Source organism: Erpetoichthys calabaricus, chromosome 6 (assembly GCF_900747795.2).
Source record: "Erpetoichthys calabaricus chromosome 6, fErpCal1.3, whole genome shotgun sequence".
In the NCBI taxonomy this organism is placed as follows: domain Eukaryota; kingdom Metazoa; phylum Chordata; class Cladistia; order Polypteriformes; family Polypteridae; genus Erpetoichthys; species Erpetoichthys calabaricus.
In genome coordinates this window covers 182791513-182807765 of record NC_041399.2, presented here as the reverse complement: position 1 = coordinate 182807765, position 16253 = coordinate 182791513, and the positions used below count along the sequence as shown (strand labels likewise).

The window sequence follows — 16253 nt, the reverse complement described above, 5'->3', positions numbered from 1 at the left end:
CTCCATTCAAGGAGCCAGAGTTGGGAGGAGGTGGATGAAGCTTGCTGGGAGAGGAGTGGAGGCGGCAAAGAAACAAAGGAAGAAAGGACTGTGTTGTCCTACTTGCACACTGTGCCGTGCTGTTTAGTGGGGAGTGAAGGGAAAGGGCTTCCCCACGGGAATAAACATGTGTGCTGGACTTGAACTTGTGTCTGCCTGTCTGTGACAGGTAGGGTGGCTGGTACACCCCCTTGGCAGTCCACACTGTATTAGCACCAAACTCTAAAATCAGATCTGCCTTATCATAAGATGGAATATCATAAGATTGAATAAATGTCTACCAACAAGAAACAATAAAAGTTACACATTACTTTTACTTGATCAAACTTGGCATCAACAGTCATTCTCTTTCTGCTATCTTCTGAACACAAGCAACTCAACATGAGTTACAGAAAAAAATCTTACTTCATTCTGTATCTTCGTGGCTTGGGGCATATTTTGCCTTTTTCCCCATTTCCTCACTACTGTCTTCTTATTATTTGTGCAAACGACACTCTACCATGCCACCTATTAAGCAATTGCAAAGTTTACAAATACTTCTTATGCCTTTAAAGTGCTGAAAGGCAAGAACTGGAGTTTTTTTAAGTGTGGCTCAACAAGCTTTTGCTATCATTTCCTGTAATTGTTGGTTATTTATTGTTTCCCATTAAAGTCTCCATTTTTATATACTTGATGTGTGAATCAGCCTGTCCTATCTTATGGCTGCTGCCTATTGGAGTGGAGGTTAAACTAAACCTACATATGTAGTAATGTGCAATGTGAAGGAAAAATGTACTGTAGGAGACAAAAGGTGAATGTAGTTTATGTATGGTTTGATGTAAAGGTTCCTTTTTGCTCAGTAGTGTTTTATTATTTAATAATTTGATTATGAAAATGATGATGATAATAATAATAATAATAATAACAACAACAGCACTGGCACCAAACCTGACTTGGTTCCTATATTTGATGCTTCCATGATAAGTTCTGGCTCGCAAAAAATAATAATTAATAAAAAAACTACTTGAGCCCTTATAGATTTTTTTTACTGGAAGTGGTAAAATGCCCCAACTTAGCAGTAAAATAACAAAGTTGATGCAGTCAAAGCTCAAAATTTATATTTTTATGTTTTTTCATGTATTAGGCAGAACCTTGATTCAGACAACTTTAACAATCATAATAATCAAGAGTCGGACATTTCCCATTTGGACTTCCTGGAAAGGAAAAGAAAGATGTGTTGCAGCGGTTTATGTCCCAATAGAAATATAATTTGCATTATGATGGAGATGATTCATTGCAGGTGACTCGTGTCATGTAGCTTGAACAGGTTTCCAGAGATCCTGTGTACATTCTTACAAACTCTTGTCAGTAATATGTGGATCCTTATCATTGCAGTTCCTCTTGATCCGTTTCATCTGCTCATACCCTCAACTAACCTTAACCTTACATACACTTTGCTGATAAAATATAACCAGGCCTATGAAGAACATTTTGCAAGTTTTTCTTCCTAAAACATGTGTAGATCCAATCTGGTTTAACTAGTTTCTCACTCCATTCAAGTTGTTGACTCTCTCAATGTATTTAGGAAATGTTTTGAAGACTCTTTTGTTTGGTGAACTTCTGTGTAACTAATATTGACTTTTAAGGGTACTTGTAACCAAGGCAGTGTAACTAGCTTGCATTTTGTTCTGAGCTCTTCTGTTGTGAAGATCAATTTTGTGAACTTGTCTTGTAACACTTGTTCAAAAACAGTCACCCAGATTGATGTTTACTCGATTACAATATATTGTGCTCTTCTGTAAACCACTTTGGATAAAATCACTGCTGGTGTATTCTTGCTTTCTAAAAATGCACTATTACTTTGTTTAATTGGTTTATTTTTTTTTTTAGAGATTTCTGCATAATAAGCACTTCCAATGAAACCTAATACTTAAAGTGTATTGCTACACATTTCCATTCTGTTAACATCACAAATAAAAATAAAGTTGAATTTTGTATGAATTGATTTGTGGAAAAAAATTAATGTAAACATAAAGATAGGAAGTCAACTAAACTACGATAAAGAAAGAACACATACTTCTGTAAATATGTCCTTATCAGAACAACTGTCAGTGGTCCCTTTCAGTGCCTCATTTTTATTCTCATATTTGTCTATTCTTGTTATAATTTCAGCAGATCATTTCATTGATATAGTAGATGCACTTTGATCAACATTACATGAACGGATAAGTCCTGCTGTTTGCCGTTATAGACAAGTCAAAGCTGGAAGCCATACTGCCTCTTGTTATGCCATAAATCAAACCCGCATTACTCTCTGGAAGAATTGTACGTCAGGCAGCACTACTAGGCATTGAGTTCAGTGTTGCTGGTTCAGTGTAGGGAACTTGCAGGATTCCCTACATGTTAACAATTCCAAGCCATTCTGTGGCACGTCACCTGATTTCTTTAAATTGCTGAAGTTGTCATGAAATGGAATCTTCACAAAGACAAAACGGGTTTTGAAATCTCTAAAAGCAGGCCATAAAAAAGGCCAACACAGTGACTAACCTGCCCAGAAGAGGATCACCTCAACTCAACCAGGCCCCAAAAATCGGGAGGGGGCAAAACAAAACAAAATGGCTGCAAATCTATTAAAATGCCCCACAAGAGGGAGGATAACTGTCAGCCCTGGCTTTTGAAAAAAAGGCAACAAAGGATCTTTATAAATTCATGATTTATTTACAGAACATAGAAAAATCCAGGAAAATACTTTACTCTGAAACATAATTTATGACAAAATGAATTAAATAAAATGACAATTGTTAAATAAATGATCACTTGAAAAAGTACAGTGATATAAATGAGTCATTAGTGAAAAGAGCATAATTAAATAAAAGTCACATAATTATGAAATACGATATAATTATTGGGCGGCACGGTGGCGCAGTGGGTAGCGCTGCTGCCTCGCAGTTGGGAGATCTGGGGACCTGGGTTCGCTTCCCGGGTCCGCCCTGCGTGGAGTTTGCATGTTCTCCCCGTGTCTGCGTGGGTTTCCTCCGGGCGCTCCGGTTTCCTCCCACAGTCCAAAGACATGCAGGTTAGGTGGATTGGCGATTCTAAATTGTCTCTAGTGTGTGCTTGGTGTGTGGGTGTGTTTGTGTGTGTCCTGCGGTGGGTTGGCACCTTGCCCAGGATTGGTTCCCTGCCTTGTGCCCTGTGTTGGCTGGGATTGGCTCCAGCAGACCCCCGTGACCCTGTGTTCGGATTCAGCGGGTTGGAAAATGGATGGATGGATGGATATAATTATTTTATTTTGGTTCAATAATGTAGTTATCTTACATTTAATTATTATACTTTTATTTCAAAATGGCCTTATTTTTAAAACTTTTTATTTAAAAATGTGACTTTTCCATATAGCACATTTCCAAATGGCTCTTTTTGTTTCAAAATAGTTAAATAAATAAACTGCATTTTTATTAATTTCAATTTGGCACAAATAATATTCCATATGCAACAGAGCAAAAAGAGACAAAAGGACTTGCCTAAAAGGCAAAATCCTTCTGCAAACAAGTCCCAATACACAGTCCAGAAAAATAATCCATAAACAGAGTGAGTACAAAAAACAAAAACAGGTCAACACAGAAAACAGTACTTACGCATTGTCGCAGTAGAGGCTGTTATCGACCTCTTGAACCCTCAGGTACCACGTCAAACACCAGGTAAAAGTCCAAGACTTATTTATTTTATAATAATTACGTGTACAAAGCACCCTCCACTCCACACTACACATACAATAAATCAACACTATTCTCTATAATCACAATACCAATCCTCCTCTCCCAGACACTTCGCCACCCTTCTTCCCAGCTCAGCTCAGTGTCTGGGCTTTCCCACAGTCCTTTTATACCCCCTGACCCGGAAGTGGTTCCTGTCCAACAATCCACGAGTCCTGATTACTTCCGGGTCAGAGTCAAAGTCCTTTTCTTCAACCTGGAAGTACGTCATGTCTCCTGTTCATGTGACTAGGACGTACTTCCAGGTTATAGGGCACATAAGAGTCTGACAGCCTCCCTACAGTGACTCCCGGTGGCCCCCATGGTATCCAGCAGGGCTGCGTATACAAACTACAAGGTCCATGAGGCCCTGCTGGAATTCGGGGAACCTCCATGCTGTTGGGAGAGCTCCACCTGGCGGCCTGGAGGGGTGGGCCGGAATATTTAGCCAGCCATCCATCACAGCATACTTCAAACAAATGAATGATCTCTATAATTCTTCTATGCCGACTTGTATAGCCAGAGGGAGGGCTAAGGAGTGGTGATGTCAGCATGACCCTGCCACCTATGGCCCCACCTACAAAATACAAAGGGCATAGGAGAACATGATTTTGAAATACAATAATACATAAATAGAAGACTGGTAACAAAAATGAAATGGTTACACGAAAGCATAAAAAAGGAAAATAAACAGATCCAGGAAACATACCCTTCAGACATATAACACCAGTATGTTTGTGGACATGATATTGAGTGTAGGTTACATCTATGTACATATTGTTTCTAGTTTTAAGGTTTGCTATCCATTACTTACCTACTTTGTACTTTCTTGCAAAACACTTAAATATATTCCATGTGTACTGATTTTTTATAAGTCATGCTGGGCAGAGGTGCCTGGTAATTAAACAGTAATGCACTAGGACAACATGGTGGAAAAACACATTGGTTAGTGCTGCTGCATCTCCACTCTGTTGAAATTCAAGCTCAGTAAATGTTAGGAGTTTGCATATCCTCCTGGTTTTGTTCCAGTTTTACCTCAAACATTTCAAAGACTGATGATTTTAAACACACCCCATGTGAACATGGAAACTAAAATCTTGTCCTGGTTCAAATCTATGCTAGCTTGAGTGAATGATGTCATGTTATTTCAACAATGCACATTTTAAATTTCACAGTATGAGCAAGGCAGGAAGCAATGCTGGACAGGAAGCCAGTTCATTGCAGACAATCTAGAATATGTGAAACAGAATTATGATTTTGGTTAACAGATTTTTCCTCTTTGTCGAGTATAGTATTTCAATGCAAAACAGAGAAAGTAAAATATGACCTTTTTATTTTTTAGGAGAGGATGACACTCTAGCATTCAAAAAGAAAGTGACCCTGGAAAATCTGACGAGCAATGAGTTTAAAATTTGGGACCCAGAGGCAAAATGGATAGACAGTAAGTAGCAAATTACTTAAAACAAATGTTTTAGTTGTTCTTTTCATGTTTTGGCAGCAGCAATGCAGTATAAGTAAAATGAATACTTATCTGATTATGAAACTGTTGATATTTTATTAAATAATGTGAGATTTATTTATGTTAGAAATGAATAACCAAAATAAGTTTGGAGGTTCTAGGATTTATGTCACGGTGATTTTTTACTCTGGTGAATAATTCTTTCTGATTTATGATGAAGGAGCAAAAAAACTACACAACTGTCTATTATGCAGTATACAGTATACTCTATATTCGTGGGATAAACAAGATGTTGCAGGATCCAAGTATAATTGACCTGAGTTGTGTTTATTATAAGAAGTGTGCAATGTGGGTCCTTAAGTTAGACAGCGGTGGTGTCAGTAATAGAGTAAGCAAGAAGAGGAAACTTCAAAATCTGTCATTTTTATAAGGTGTGTAGTTCTGTATTAAAAAAATGTAACTTTGAAATGGTGTTTGCCTGCTAGTAAAACAAAACTTTTAAAACCGGGATAAATGTGAAAGCATGTGACATTAAAATTACCATAGGTGGCAATGTAGAATCAATTCTTATTCCAAGGTTTGCGTCTGAGGAGGACATAGCGAGAGGATGGCAATTGTTAGTAATATAGGTTATTTTAATATTATTTATGCCGGAAAAAGAAGCCCTCAGAAGAGCTGCTTGAACAGATGTAGGCTTCACTGGAGCAAGATAGCCATTCTGTCTTGTAAGATAACAGTAAAACCATTCCTGGGTATCCCCAGAGATTTAATTTTCCTACAGGTATTAGAAACGAATTTCATTATTGACAGTGTCCAAAGCAGGATTCACATTAAGCATTACAAAGAAACATGAAAATCTAAAATCTGCTGACGTTTGGTAAGTAACAGCTCCTAGTTTTGTCCCTGTTCTCAGAAACCTGATTGGAAGAAACTGTTGAGTTAAATCTTCATCTTCACATCACTCCTGTGCAATATATGTTTTTAGCATTTTTTTTATCTCTCTATTATATCAAAAATGTTTTCGGTAATTTCCACGTTATTCAACCTTGACCACTCCTCTCCGAAACTGCTCATCCAAACATCGCTCCTACTGCGCACATCATCTCTTCGTACCTCCCCATGACACTCTTACCCTTTAGTGCAGTCAGTTATAATGGCAAGGCAAAAAAGCAAAATATCTATTCAAGAACACTGAATTTTAGTAATTTAGTAATTCAAAATATTGTTTTTGACAAGGCGTTAGTGGAATTTTATTTTTTATTTACTTTTTATTACGTTTTACTTTTTTACTTCTACTTTTACTTTTTACTACATTTTATTATTCATTAGTGTTTAAAATAGACAGTTATAGTGAAATACTGATTTTCGATATATAATAACTAAGAACCAAACCATTTTCCCCCCGTGTCTTGCATATTCTGCTATATACCATCTCTTTAAATAGAATCGCATTCTCTAATGGAGGAGTGTCCTGAAGCCCTTCAACCGCACCGGGGATTGGTAAGCAAGCATTTGCATAAACCAAATATTTCAATGAATCCTTTGAGAATTACATTAGTTAGTGGAAGAATCTTTCAAAGTTAGAAGATTTTTTCAACTTTTTTTTTCGTCTTCCATCTTTTGATCCCTGTCCATCACTTGGCGTCTCTCTGTTGTCTCTTTGTAGCCTACCTACAGTCTATGTCCTTGTGCATAGGTCAGTTGAAAATGGGACAATAATTTAAATTTAATGCATTATGTTTTCAAAGAATGGTTTGTAACAGCAAGATTGAAAGGCTATGTCATTTACAAGAAATCTGAAACACTTTATCATACTGGCGATAATGAGAGAAACATTTGCAAAACCAATATTTGGGAAAGGGTAATTAGTAGTATCAAAAGAACTGCTTGGAACAAAGTGAAGGAGCACAGTTAAGTACAGTAAATATATCAAAGAGCCAATACAGGTTTAGTTGAAGGTTGAACAGAGGAAAACTGAGTGCTTTATTTACTGTCTGTCTTTGCTTGCTAACAGTCCATTGAGCAACTGTAAATGTCAACAGAAAGATTTGTAGAGGGAGACTAATAGAGATTAGGCAAGTAACTGATCACGGAAAAGATACTCTTGGAATTTTTATAATTTGTAATTGTTACAATTGAATTATGGATACATTTACAGTATCAACTCCAAGTGCAAAATAATCAAGTCCCAGTTGGAGTAGTCTTTTTCCATCTGTGCTGTAACCTATGGACACATAATTTTTAAGACTTTTTAAATGTTCATTGTACCATGAGGATGAATGCTAGAAGTAGATGTTACATACATTCCTACAAAGGCTGAAAGGTTCTTTTGCAAAATGTGGTTATAAAAATCTGCAGATTATTTTAGTGAGGTTAGGAGCATGCACCCACCACATGACGAACCAACTCAGGATCCCAGATTAGGACCTGAGTGCAGCCATGCAACGGGTGACACCTCAGCACCACACTAGTTCAGATGGAATGAAACCAGTGTGAGATTTTTTATGGTGGCTAGAGTGCCAATTCTGCAACCAACCCCCAGGTTTTTTCCCTGCAGGTTGGAGGGCCTGCATGCAAGGCTGGATGCAGATTAACATCATATCCAGGACAGAGCAACTGCAGGTTAAGGACCTTGCTCAAAAGACCCAACGAAGTAGTGTCACTTTTGGTATTTACAGGATTCATACCGGCAACCTTCCGATTGCCAATGCAGATCCCTAGCCTCAGTGCCACCACTCCGCCCCCATTATTCTAGTGACAATACACTATTATTGATAGACAACAGTTTTAACAGTACAGAAGCTATTATTGCATTGGCAGGAAGAAAAACATTCATATAATATATATACAGTAGTGTATATATATATATATATATATAGTGACAGAAGCACTTGGTTGGCACCAACGTGACACAGACTGACACCAGAGGCACAGGTGAAAATGAAAATAAAGATTTTATTTTTCTTTCGCTGGGGGATCACATTTTCCCCATGTCCCTCAGCTACAGCACAGTCCCAAAACACACCAAACGAAAACCCTAATACACTTTTCTTTCTCCACTCCTTCCAGGCCACTTTGTCCTCCTCCTCCCAACTCTGGCGCCCTGAGTAGTGGCCGCAGGCTCCCTTTATAGCCCACTCGGAAGTGCTTCAGGTTGCAATTCACCTAAATTAAGCTGCACTTCATCCCACATTGGCTCAGGAAGCCTCGCAGCTCCCCCTGGCGGTGGCCACAGAGCCTAACAGGAATGTACTCCAGGATGTGTTTCAGGATAGTGGTCCCGATGCAACCCAGGGGGGCTGCCACCAAGTGTTCCGGGGGATGTGACATGGATCCCATGGCTGCTCCCCTGGATCTAGTGTCAAAGGGGAATCCTGGCTGGGCATGGGTCTCGGCTGTCTGCCACAATATATACAGTGTATATATAGCAAACATTAAAGTCCATGTCTTGAATATTTGTAATAAATGTGTTATCATGAAAATGTTTGTAATTTTCCATTATTATTTGGTGTTGTTTGTTTCATTTTGTTTTTCCTCATATTTTAATTCTTTTTAGAAATGTTCTTTGTCGTTATTAAGTAATATAACTTCATCAGCCATTTTTCCATGGGCACCCCTATTTTGTGTGTCTGGTGGCTATAACGCTTCATGTTATTAAGCATGTAATATAGCTGATATGTTTGTTTATGGTTTTTTGGGCATTTGCTACCAAATTCCCAGAAGCTGTAATTGGAGTGATGTCATGGACAATTTCTTATTTAAGGTGATGGCACACTTTCAATAGCATCCTTGTTTCTGGATTGAAAACAGAACTTTGTAACATGCATAATTAGTGCAGATCTTTCTAGTGAGTACAGATATTGTGTGTTATTTTGACATTGACACATAGTGAACAATTTGGGCTTTGGTATGATATATTTTTGATATATTTTTAGTTTTCTAGCCTAACCTAGACCCCTTGCTTATTGTCTTTCATCTCCTGGTCAATATGTGTAAATCTGGCCCTTGTGGTTTGGTATTTTTTATCACTGGCAGTACTCTTTATAAATTCAATTACTCTCATTTTATGACAGAATGGCACGACCTAATCAGAAAAAGAGAGAGAGTACTGTTTGCAGATTATGTTGTTCTCTTAAATGTATCTCTCTGTAATCCCCAGTGTGTAACAGAGTGGCTGGCAGCTGAGTTTAATGTGGTAAGGATGAGAATCTGCACCTGTAAATCTCAGGTCATTTTCCTCTCCTAGAAAAGAGTGGCTTTTTTATCTTCAAGGGAAAGGCACCTGACCGAAGTGGAGGAGCTCAAGTACCTTGAAGAACTGTTCATAAGTGAGGAAAGACGTGATTGTGAATTTGACCAACACATCTGCGCATTGGCAGAAGTTTTGCGAACACTGTGCTGGACTGTAGAGATTAAATACAGTCAGTGTTATGACCTCAGGTGCATCTTTTGATTTACAGTAGCATTCAGTCTACATCCCCATCGTCACCAATGATAGTAATCTCTAGGTAGTTGCTGAAAGAATGAAATTGGAAATATAAGAGGCATAAAGTTGTTTTCTGCCCAGGCCTGCTAAGATCATTTTCTGTGATAGAAAGAAGAGCTTAAAATACTGCAGGACCTTAGAGTAGAACCACTGCTTCTCCATATTTATATAAGCCAGTCGAGGTGATTTGGATATACAGTTACAATGCCCTGTTAGCTCCACTCACCCGTTCAATACATGGCCCACTGGGAAATAAAACTGAGGTTATGCTGCAGGGGCTATACCTCTCAAATGGCCTTGGATCATCTGGAAATTCTCCAGGAGGGCATCGAAAAAAATTGCTGAGAATTGAGTGGCCAGGTCAAGTCAGCTGATTGTGCTGTTGCCATGACTCTCATTAAGATAAACAGAATGAAACTAATTAGGATGAAGATGATTTCCCTTTACACACACAGCTTTGGATTCAGCAAGAAAACTGGTCTACCAAGTGAAAAACCCACACAGACATACGGAGAGCATGCAAAGTCCAAACAAATAGTGACCAGGCTGGGATTTAATGACAGCCTTCTGGTGCCATGAAGCAGACATTTAGCAACTACACCACTGTGCTGTCTATTTTCAGAATTTTCTTCTGTAATGAAAGGATACAATAAAACTGATTTCAAAAATTAATGTCCTCAAGGTATTGTGCTTTCTATTGTATTTATCTTTGAAGCTTGTTCATTTGCATAATTATAAAATTACTTCTTTAAATGTTACTCAGTTTTTTTAAGTTGTAACCCTGCTCAATAAGGTGTTTAAAGTTAAAATAGCATATCTTAGCGTTCACATTCTATATGACAGTTTTCACTTCCATGTAAATGGAAGTTAGATGATAAGGTCCAACATTTTTATCAAGATAAGTTTAGATTTTGATTCTACGATGTTCAGAACATCAATAAAAATCTCATTTTAGAATGTTGTCTGTATGTGTATCTGTGGAAAACTTTAATTTATTTTTATATCTTAAAATTGTAATTTTCATTGGATTTTTTTTTCATTATGTAGAACTCCTGGTTGACTACATCCTAGCAAAGATACAAAACATTTAGAACAAGCAGTTTCCAAGAAATCCACCTTAGTACAGAGACCTACTTACAGTGAAAAATTCTAAAAAAAATGGATGTCTTTTACAAACAAGTTGCGCCATGGTTGTCTTGTTACTGTTTCCAGGCCTATTATTTTTTGCTCCAGTTTGGTCCAGAGTTTTTACATATCCTTCTAAAAACATTTAACCTATGTCCACTGGTAACTGCCATAGGAATTGTTTGATTTAACCTGGATTTTTGCAGTCTGCTCCATGTAGTCATGGGACCAGGCCGACAATTACTCAGACTTCCTCAAAATCCATACAATTGCAAAATACATATCCACGCACAAAGACACACACTGTAAAGAAATTTGTTTGACTGTCTATGCATCTTTTTTACCTGATTGGACCCAATGTGTTTAATTTCAAATGACATATTATTGAAGTTGTTCAATTTCCTCTTTATTTTGCTCAAAGTGTATCTGTGTACATGATAAATATTATTAAGTTAATGTACTTGATGGTATATTGTACAGTATAGTCAATTGTATTATATTGTAAAATCTTCTGTTGAGTGATTTCCTGAGGTGTCACTAAAGTGTTATTTACATGGAAGTCCTGTATGGACCATTCCATACTGATTTTTCTAATTTGCAATGTGCTGTATATAAATATAGTAAATAGAAATAGCTCCCAATTTGAAAGATCAGGTTTCGTAGTAGACTATGCCAGTTCCACCAGGTAGGATATGTAGTGTTCTTTTTACACATCTATTAACAATACATTAATTTGAGCAACCAGTCAGCTTTCCACAAGAGTGCCTTTCTATTTAAAATTTCACATAATGACTGTATATTTTTCCACAAACAAGATTACATAATTGCATACTTTATTTCTGAGCTGGAAAAAGCCTACAACAATTTAAAATCATACAGAGAAATGTTAAGATGAAATAGGTGATAACTTGAAACAGGCCGCAACTGATGCTAATCTTGATATCTGTTATGCTCTAGACGCCGGCTCCCCAGAGCGCTGTCACCCCAAATAAGGTGTCAGAGAGCATATATTCAATACAAAAGCATTAGACTCTCCAGGCAGAAAATCAAAGGTGTAAAATACAAGTCATCCTCTGCTTTGTGTGGCACAACGGTCTGTCTAATTAAGCTTAATATGCCATATAGTAATAGACTGCATATAACAGTCACCCCAGCAAATAAAAGTGTCAGAAAATGATATTTAGTTGTAAATTTACATTGTATTATTTATTTGTTGATTTTTTTTCCTCTCTGTTTTATTTGAAATATTTATGGATGAAATGGATGCCTAGTAAAGAGCAGTGCTGTCTTAGAGCTGCAGGATATTGGGATTGAGTCCAAGCCTTCCCACTGTGGGTGGATTTATCATATTCTCCTGTGTCTATGTGTTTTGTTTTTTTTTCTGGATACTCAAGTGTTACTTAAACATCTCAGAAATGTACCCTTTGGGCTAATTGGTGTCTGTGTATTGTCTTTGTATGAGTAAGTGTGGGAGGATGCATGAGTGTACCTTTTGATAGACTGGCACCATATCCAGGGTTGCTTTGTGCCTGTTGCTTCAGAGCACAAGCTCCTTATGCTCTTCACAATACTACAACTGGATTATGTTTTATGCAATGTATCCGTTCATCTATCCATGTATTCTTGTCTCAGCCCTCTTTTGCATTAGTTTACAATGTGTTCCTAGCACGTTTGCAGAGTTATTATTCAAATTTCTGTCTTGCCAAAGTTCTAATAAATTTGCAAATTCTATTAATTTCTATATATGCTTTTCTCTGGTTTTACTCCAACATTCACACCCCAAAATGTACATGTGTTAGATTATTTGGTGATGGTACATTGGCCTCCCATGATTGAGTGATAGATATGTGAGTGAATTTCCTGTAGAGGCTTCACACTTGGTACAAGACTGATTCTTGCCTTGCACCTAATGATACTAGCTTCCACAATAGTAAACTAGATTAAGTGAATTCCATAATGAATTGAGAGATGGTGATTTGCTGTGAACTCCCATCATGAAGTATCTCAATTTGATGATTTGTACTTTGGTGAACTGCTGGTGGTCAGTTGTGAACCTGGAGCATTTGGCTCAGAAGCAAGCTCCTTGCTGCATGAGTTAAAGGAGTAACTCCTTTAGTCAGCTGCATAGAGACCACTTCTAAACACTGTGAGCAGAAGACTTCCTGGTGATGCCAGCTGAACTCTCTCTCTCTGTCAGGTCCCACCTTTTATGTGTGGTGTCACCACTACACTCCACACATCCACAGTGTAAATCCCATCCTTGTCAGCAGGTGAATTGCCATTGACTCACATCACAAACCATTTCATTTAAAAATGGTCTGTACACAGCTAACTAAATGAGTTACTCACACTATAAGGAGCTCACTTCTGAGCATGTAGAAGCAGGTTCACAACTGACCACAGGAAGTACACCACAAAGCACCACAGTCTGAAAATTTGCATTGTGGCAAACTGCCGGTGGTCAGTTGTGAACGTGCTTCCACATGCTCAGACGTGAGTTCCTTATAGTGTGAGTTAGAAGAGTAACTCATTTAATCAGCCATGTAGACACCATTTTTAACCACTGTGACTGGTGTGGATTCTGGTGATGTTAGCTGAACTCTCTCTGTCAGTCCCTACCTTTTCTGTGCAGCATCTCCACCATACTCTCTCCACTATACAATAATCCCTCCTCCATCGCGGGGGTTGTGTTCCAGAGCCACCCGCGAAATAAGAAAATCCGCGAAGTAGAAACCATATGTTTATATGGTTATTTTTATATTGTCATGCTTGGGTCACAGATTTGCGCAGAAACACAGGAGGTTGTAGAGAGACAGGAACGTTATTCAAACACTGCAAACAAACATTTGTCTCTTTTTCAAAAGTTTAAACTGTGCTCCATGACAAGACAGAGATGACAGTTCTGTCTCACAATTAAAAGAATGCAAACATATCTTCCTCTTCAAAGGAGTGTGCGTCAGGAGCAGAGACTGTCATAAAGACAGAGAAAGCAAACAAATCAATAGGGCTGTTTGGCTTTTAAGTATGCGAAGCACCGCGGCACAAAGCTGTTGAAGGCGGCAGCTCACACCCCCTCCATCAGGAGCAGGGAGAGAGAGAGAGAGAGAGATAGAGAGAGACAGAGAAAAACAAACATGCAAAAATCAATACGTGCCCTTCGAGCTTTTAAGTATGCGAAGCACCATGCAGCATGTCGCTTCACTAAGCAGCTGCACAGAAGGTAGCAACGTGAAGATAATCTTTCAGCATTTTTAGACGAGCGTCGTATCGTCTAGGTGTGCGAACAGCCCCCCTGCTCAATCCCCCTACGTCAGGATCAGAGAAAGCGCAAGAGAGAGAAAGAGAAAAGTAAGTTGGGTAGCTTCTCAGCCATCTGCCAATAGCGTCCCTTGTATGAAATCAACTGGGCAAACCAACTGAGGAAGCATGTACCAGAAATTAAAAGACCCATTGTCCTCAGAAATCCGCGAACCAGCAAAAAATCGGCGATATATATTTAAATATGCTTACATATAAAATCTGCGATAGAGTGAAGCCGCGAAAGGCGAAGCGCGATATAGCGAGGGATCGCTGTACTCCACATATCAACAGTTCAAATCCCATCCTTGTCACCAATGAATTGCCTTAGACTCACACCACAAACTCATCTCAGTAAGAAGATTTGCATTGTGGTGAACTGACGGTGGTCAGTTGTGAACCTCTAGAATTTTTCTCAGAAGCAAGCTCCTTGTAATGTGAGCTACAAGAGTAACTTGTTTAGTCAGTCGCAAAGAGACCGCTTTTCAGTACTATGAGTGGAGAGTGTCCAGGTGACGTCATCTATAAAAAGAGGACGATTCTTTATGGTGAAACATATCCTCAAGGGTTGTTTCTCTTTACTAGAAGCTATATAATATGGTCAGCTGAAAAAGCCAAGCTGTTATTTGACTATTGTTTGGCTACTTAGTTATTTATGTCCTTGAGCAAATTTTACTCTGTATTGTTATTCTGTTTTGTATTTTTTAATCTACCTGTGAAAAAAAAAATCCTCTTTGAGGCATTTATAACATAGTAAGCTGTTTGATGTATTTGTATGTCCTTTCCCTTCAAAGTGGCTTGAAACCCTAAAGGATGGAGTGATGCTAAACAAACGGATACATTACTTTGATGAGATAAGAGAATGGACAATGGTATTCTCAGCAACTGAGACATATTTACCCACAGATGTGACTACAAAATATAGGAATCTGAAGAATGAGAGCACATTTCTTTTCTTTTTTCCTCAAAAATCCCTGTGGTTATAGACAATGAGGAAGAAAAATAATTACCTAAAACTAGAGTTAGGAAAATAAATCAGAGTCCTTTTAGCCACAAACCCTACTTTATGTGGTTGACAAAGTGGTGTCATGCCAGCTTGGTATTCCACTGATACAAGTCAGATATTTTGTGGGAGCTCAGATTGAAGAATCTTGTTTTTGCTTTGTAAGAAGATGTGGTATAGTAGGTCCACAGCTCAGAAAAGAGGGCCTTTTCTTTGCTGAGAAAAACTGAGAGTGGAGGGGAGGCATGGCATTATTAGATTGACTTTTTATTGTCCTTCCTGTTTCAGCTATAAATGGCTGGTCATGTGGCTAAATTGCAGGTATACAATGAATTAAACCCACTCAGAGCTTGGTGACAGTGTACGGGCCTATCAGTCCATCCATTTTCTTAGCGTGATTAACATTATTTCTGTGGTTACAGGAAGGTGTCCTATTATCTTGACAGTATAAAACAAGCACACATACACTGTAATGTCTTCTTTAAATTCACTTAAAGAACACGGTATAAGATGCTTAATTGGTCTCAGAGTTCACCAGGAGGCAGATATCTGCCAGTATACAACATTCAGACCAAGGTTATGCACACTAATGTAAACTTATAGCGTTACCCCCTTATGAACTAATAATTTCCACAGAGTATCACCCTTAGGCCATTGCAACCTTAATTATTATCTATAGTTAGCTCAGTCAGCTAGGCCAGATTTTAAATGCATAACAGTTTTTACAGTTCTTTATTGCACATTATTTGCTGACTGGCAAATCTAAATTGGCTTTGTATGAGTGTGTCCTAAAATAGGCAACTGCCCAGTCTAGAACTGTTTTATGCATTGTAGGCCATCCTGCCAGGATGGGTTGAATGCCTCCTAACCCTAAATTATAATAAACAAGCTCTGAAAAACAATGAATGGTTGGTTTATTTAGTTTGCGTTTACAGAGCAGCTTCAAGATTCAAGTAAATCGATTGAACTGATTCACAAATGGAAGTGAAATAAGTATGTATAACTGGGCGACAGAAGTGAGGAAAAATTGTAATTTGCTAAATCATTATTATGGAACACCTGACACAGCATTTTTCAGGGTATATACTCCAGGTTAATAAATTAAATGTAGCA

General features: G+C 38.1%; 1 protein-coding gene across 1 annotated transcript in view; it reads left to right on the top strand.

The window, feature by feature from the left end:
* Positions 1 to 16253, top strand: part of dpp6a (dipeptidyl-peptidase 6a) — a 935015-nt gene that overhangs the window by 593505 nt on the left and 325257 nt on the right. The window contains exon 3 of the mRNA XM_028804164.2: positions 5113 to 5211. Within this exon, the coding sequence (XP_028659997.2) occupies positions 5113 to 5211 (99 nt within the window). The remainder of the gene's footprint in view (positions 1 to 5112; positions 5212 to 16253) is intronic.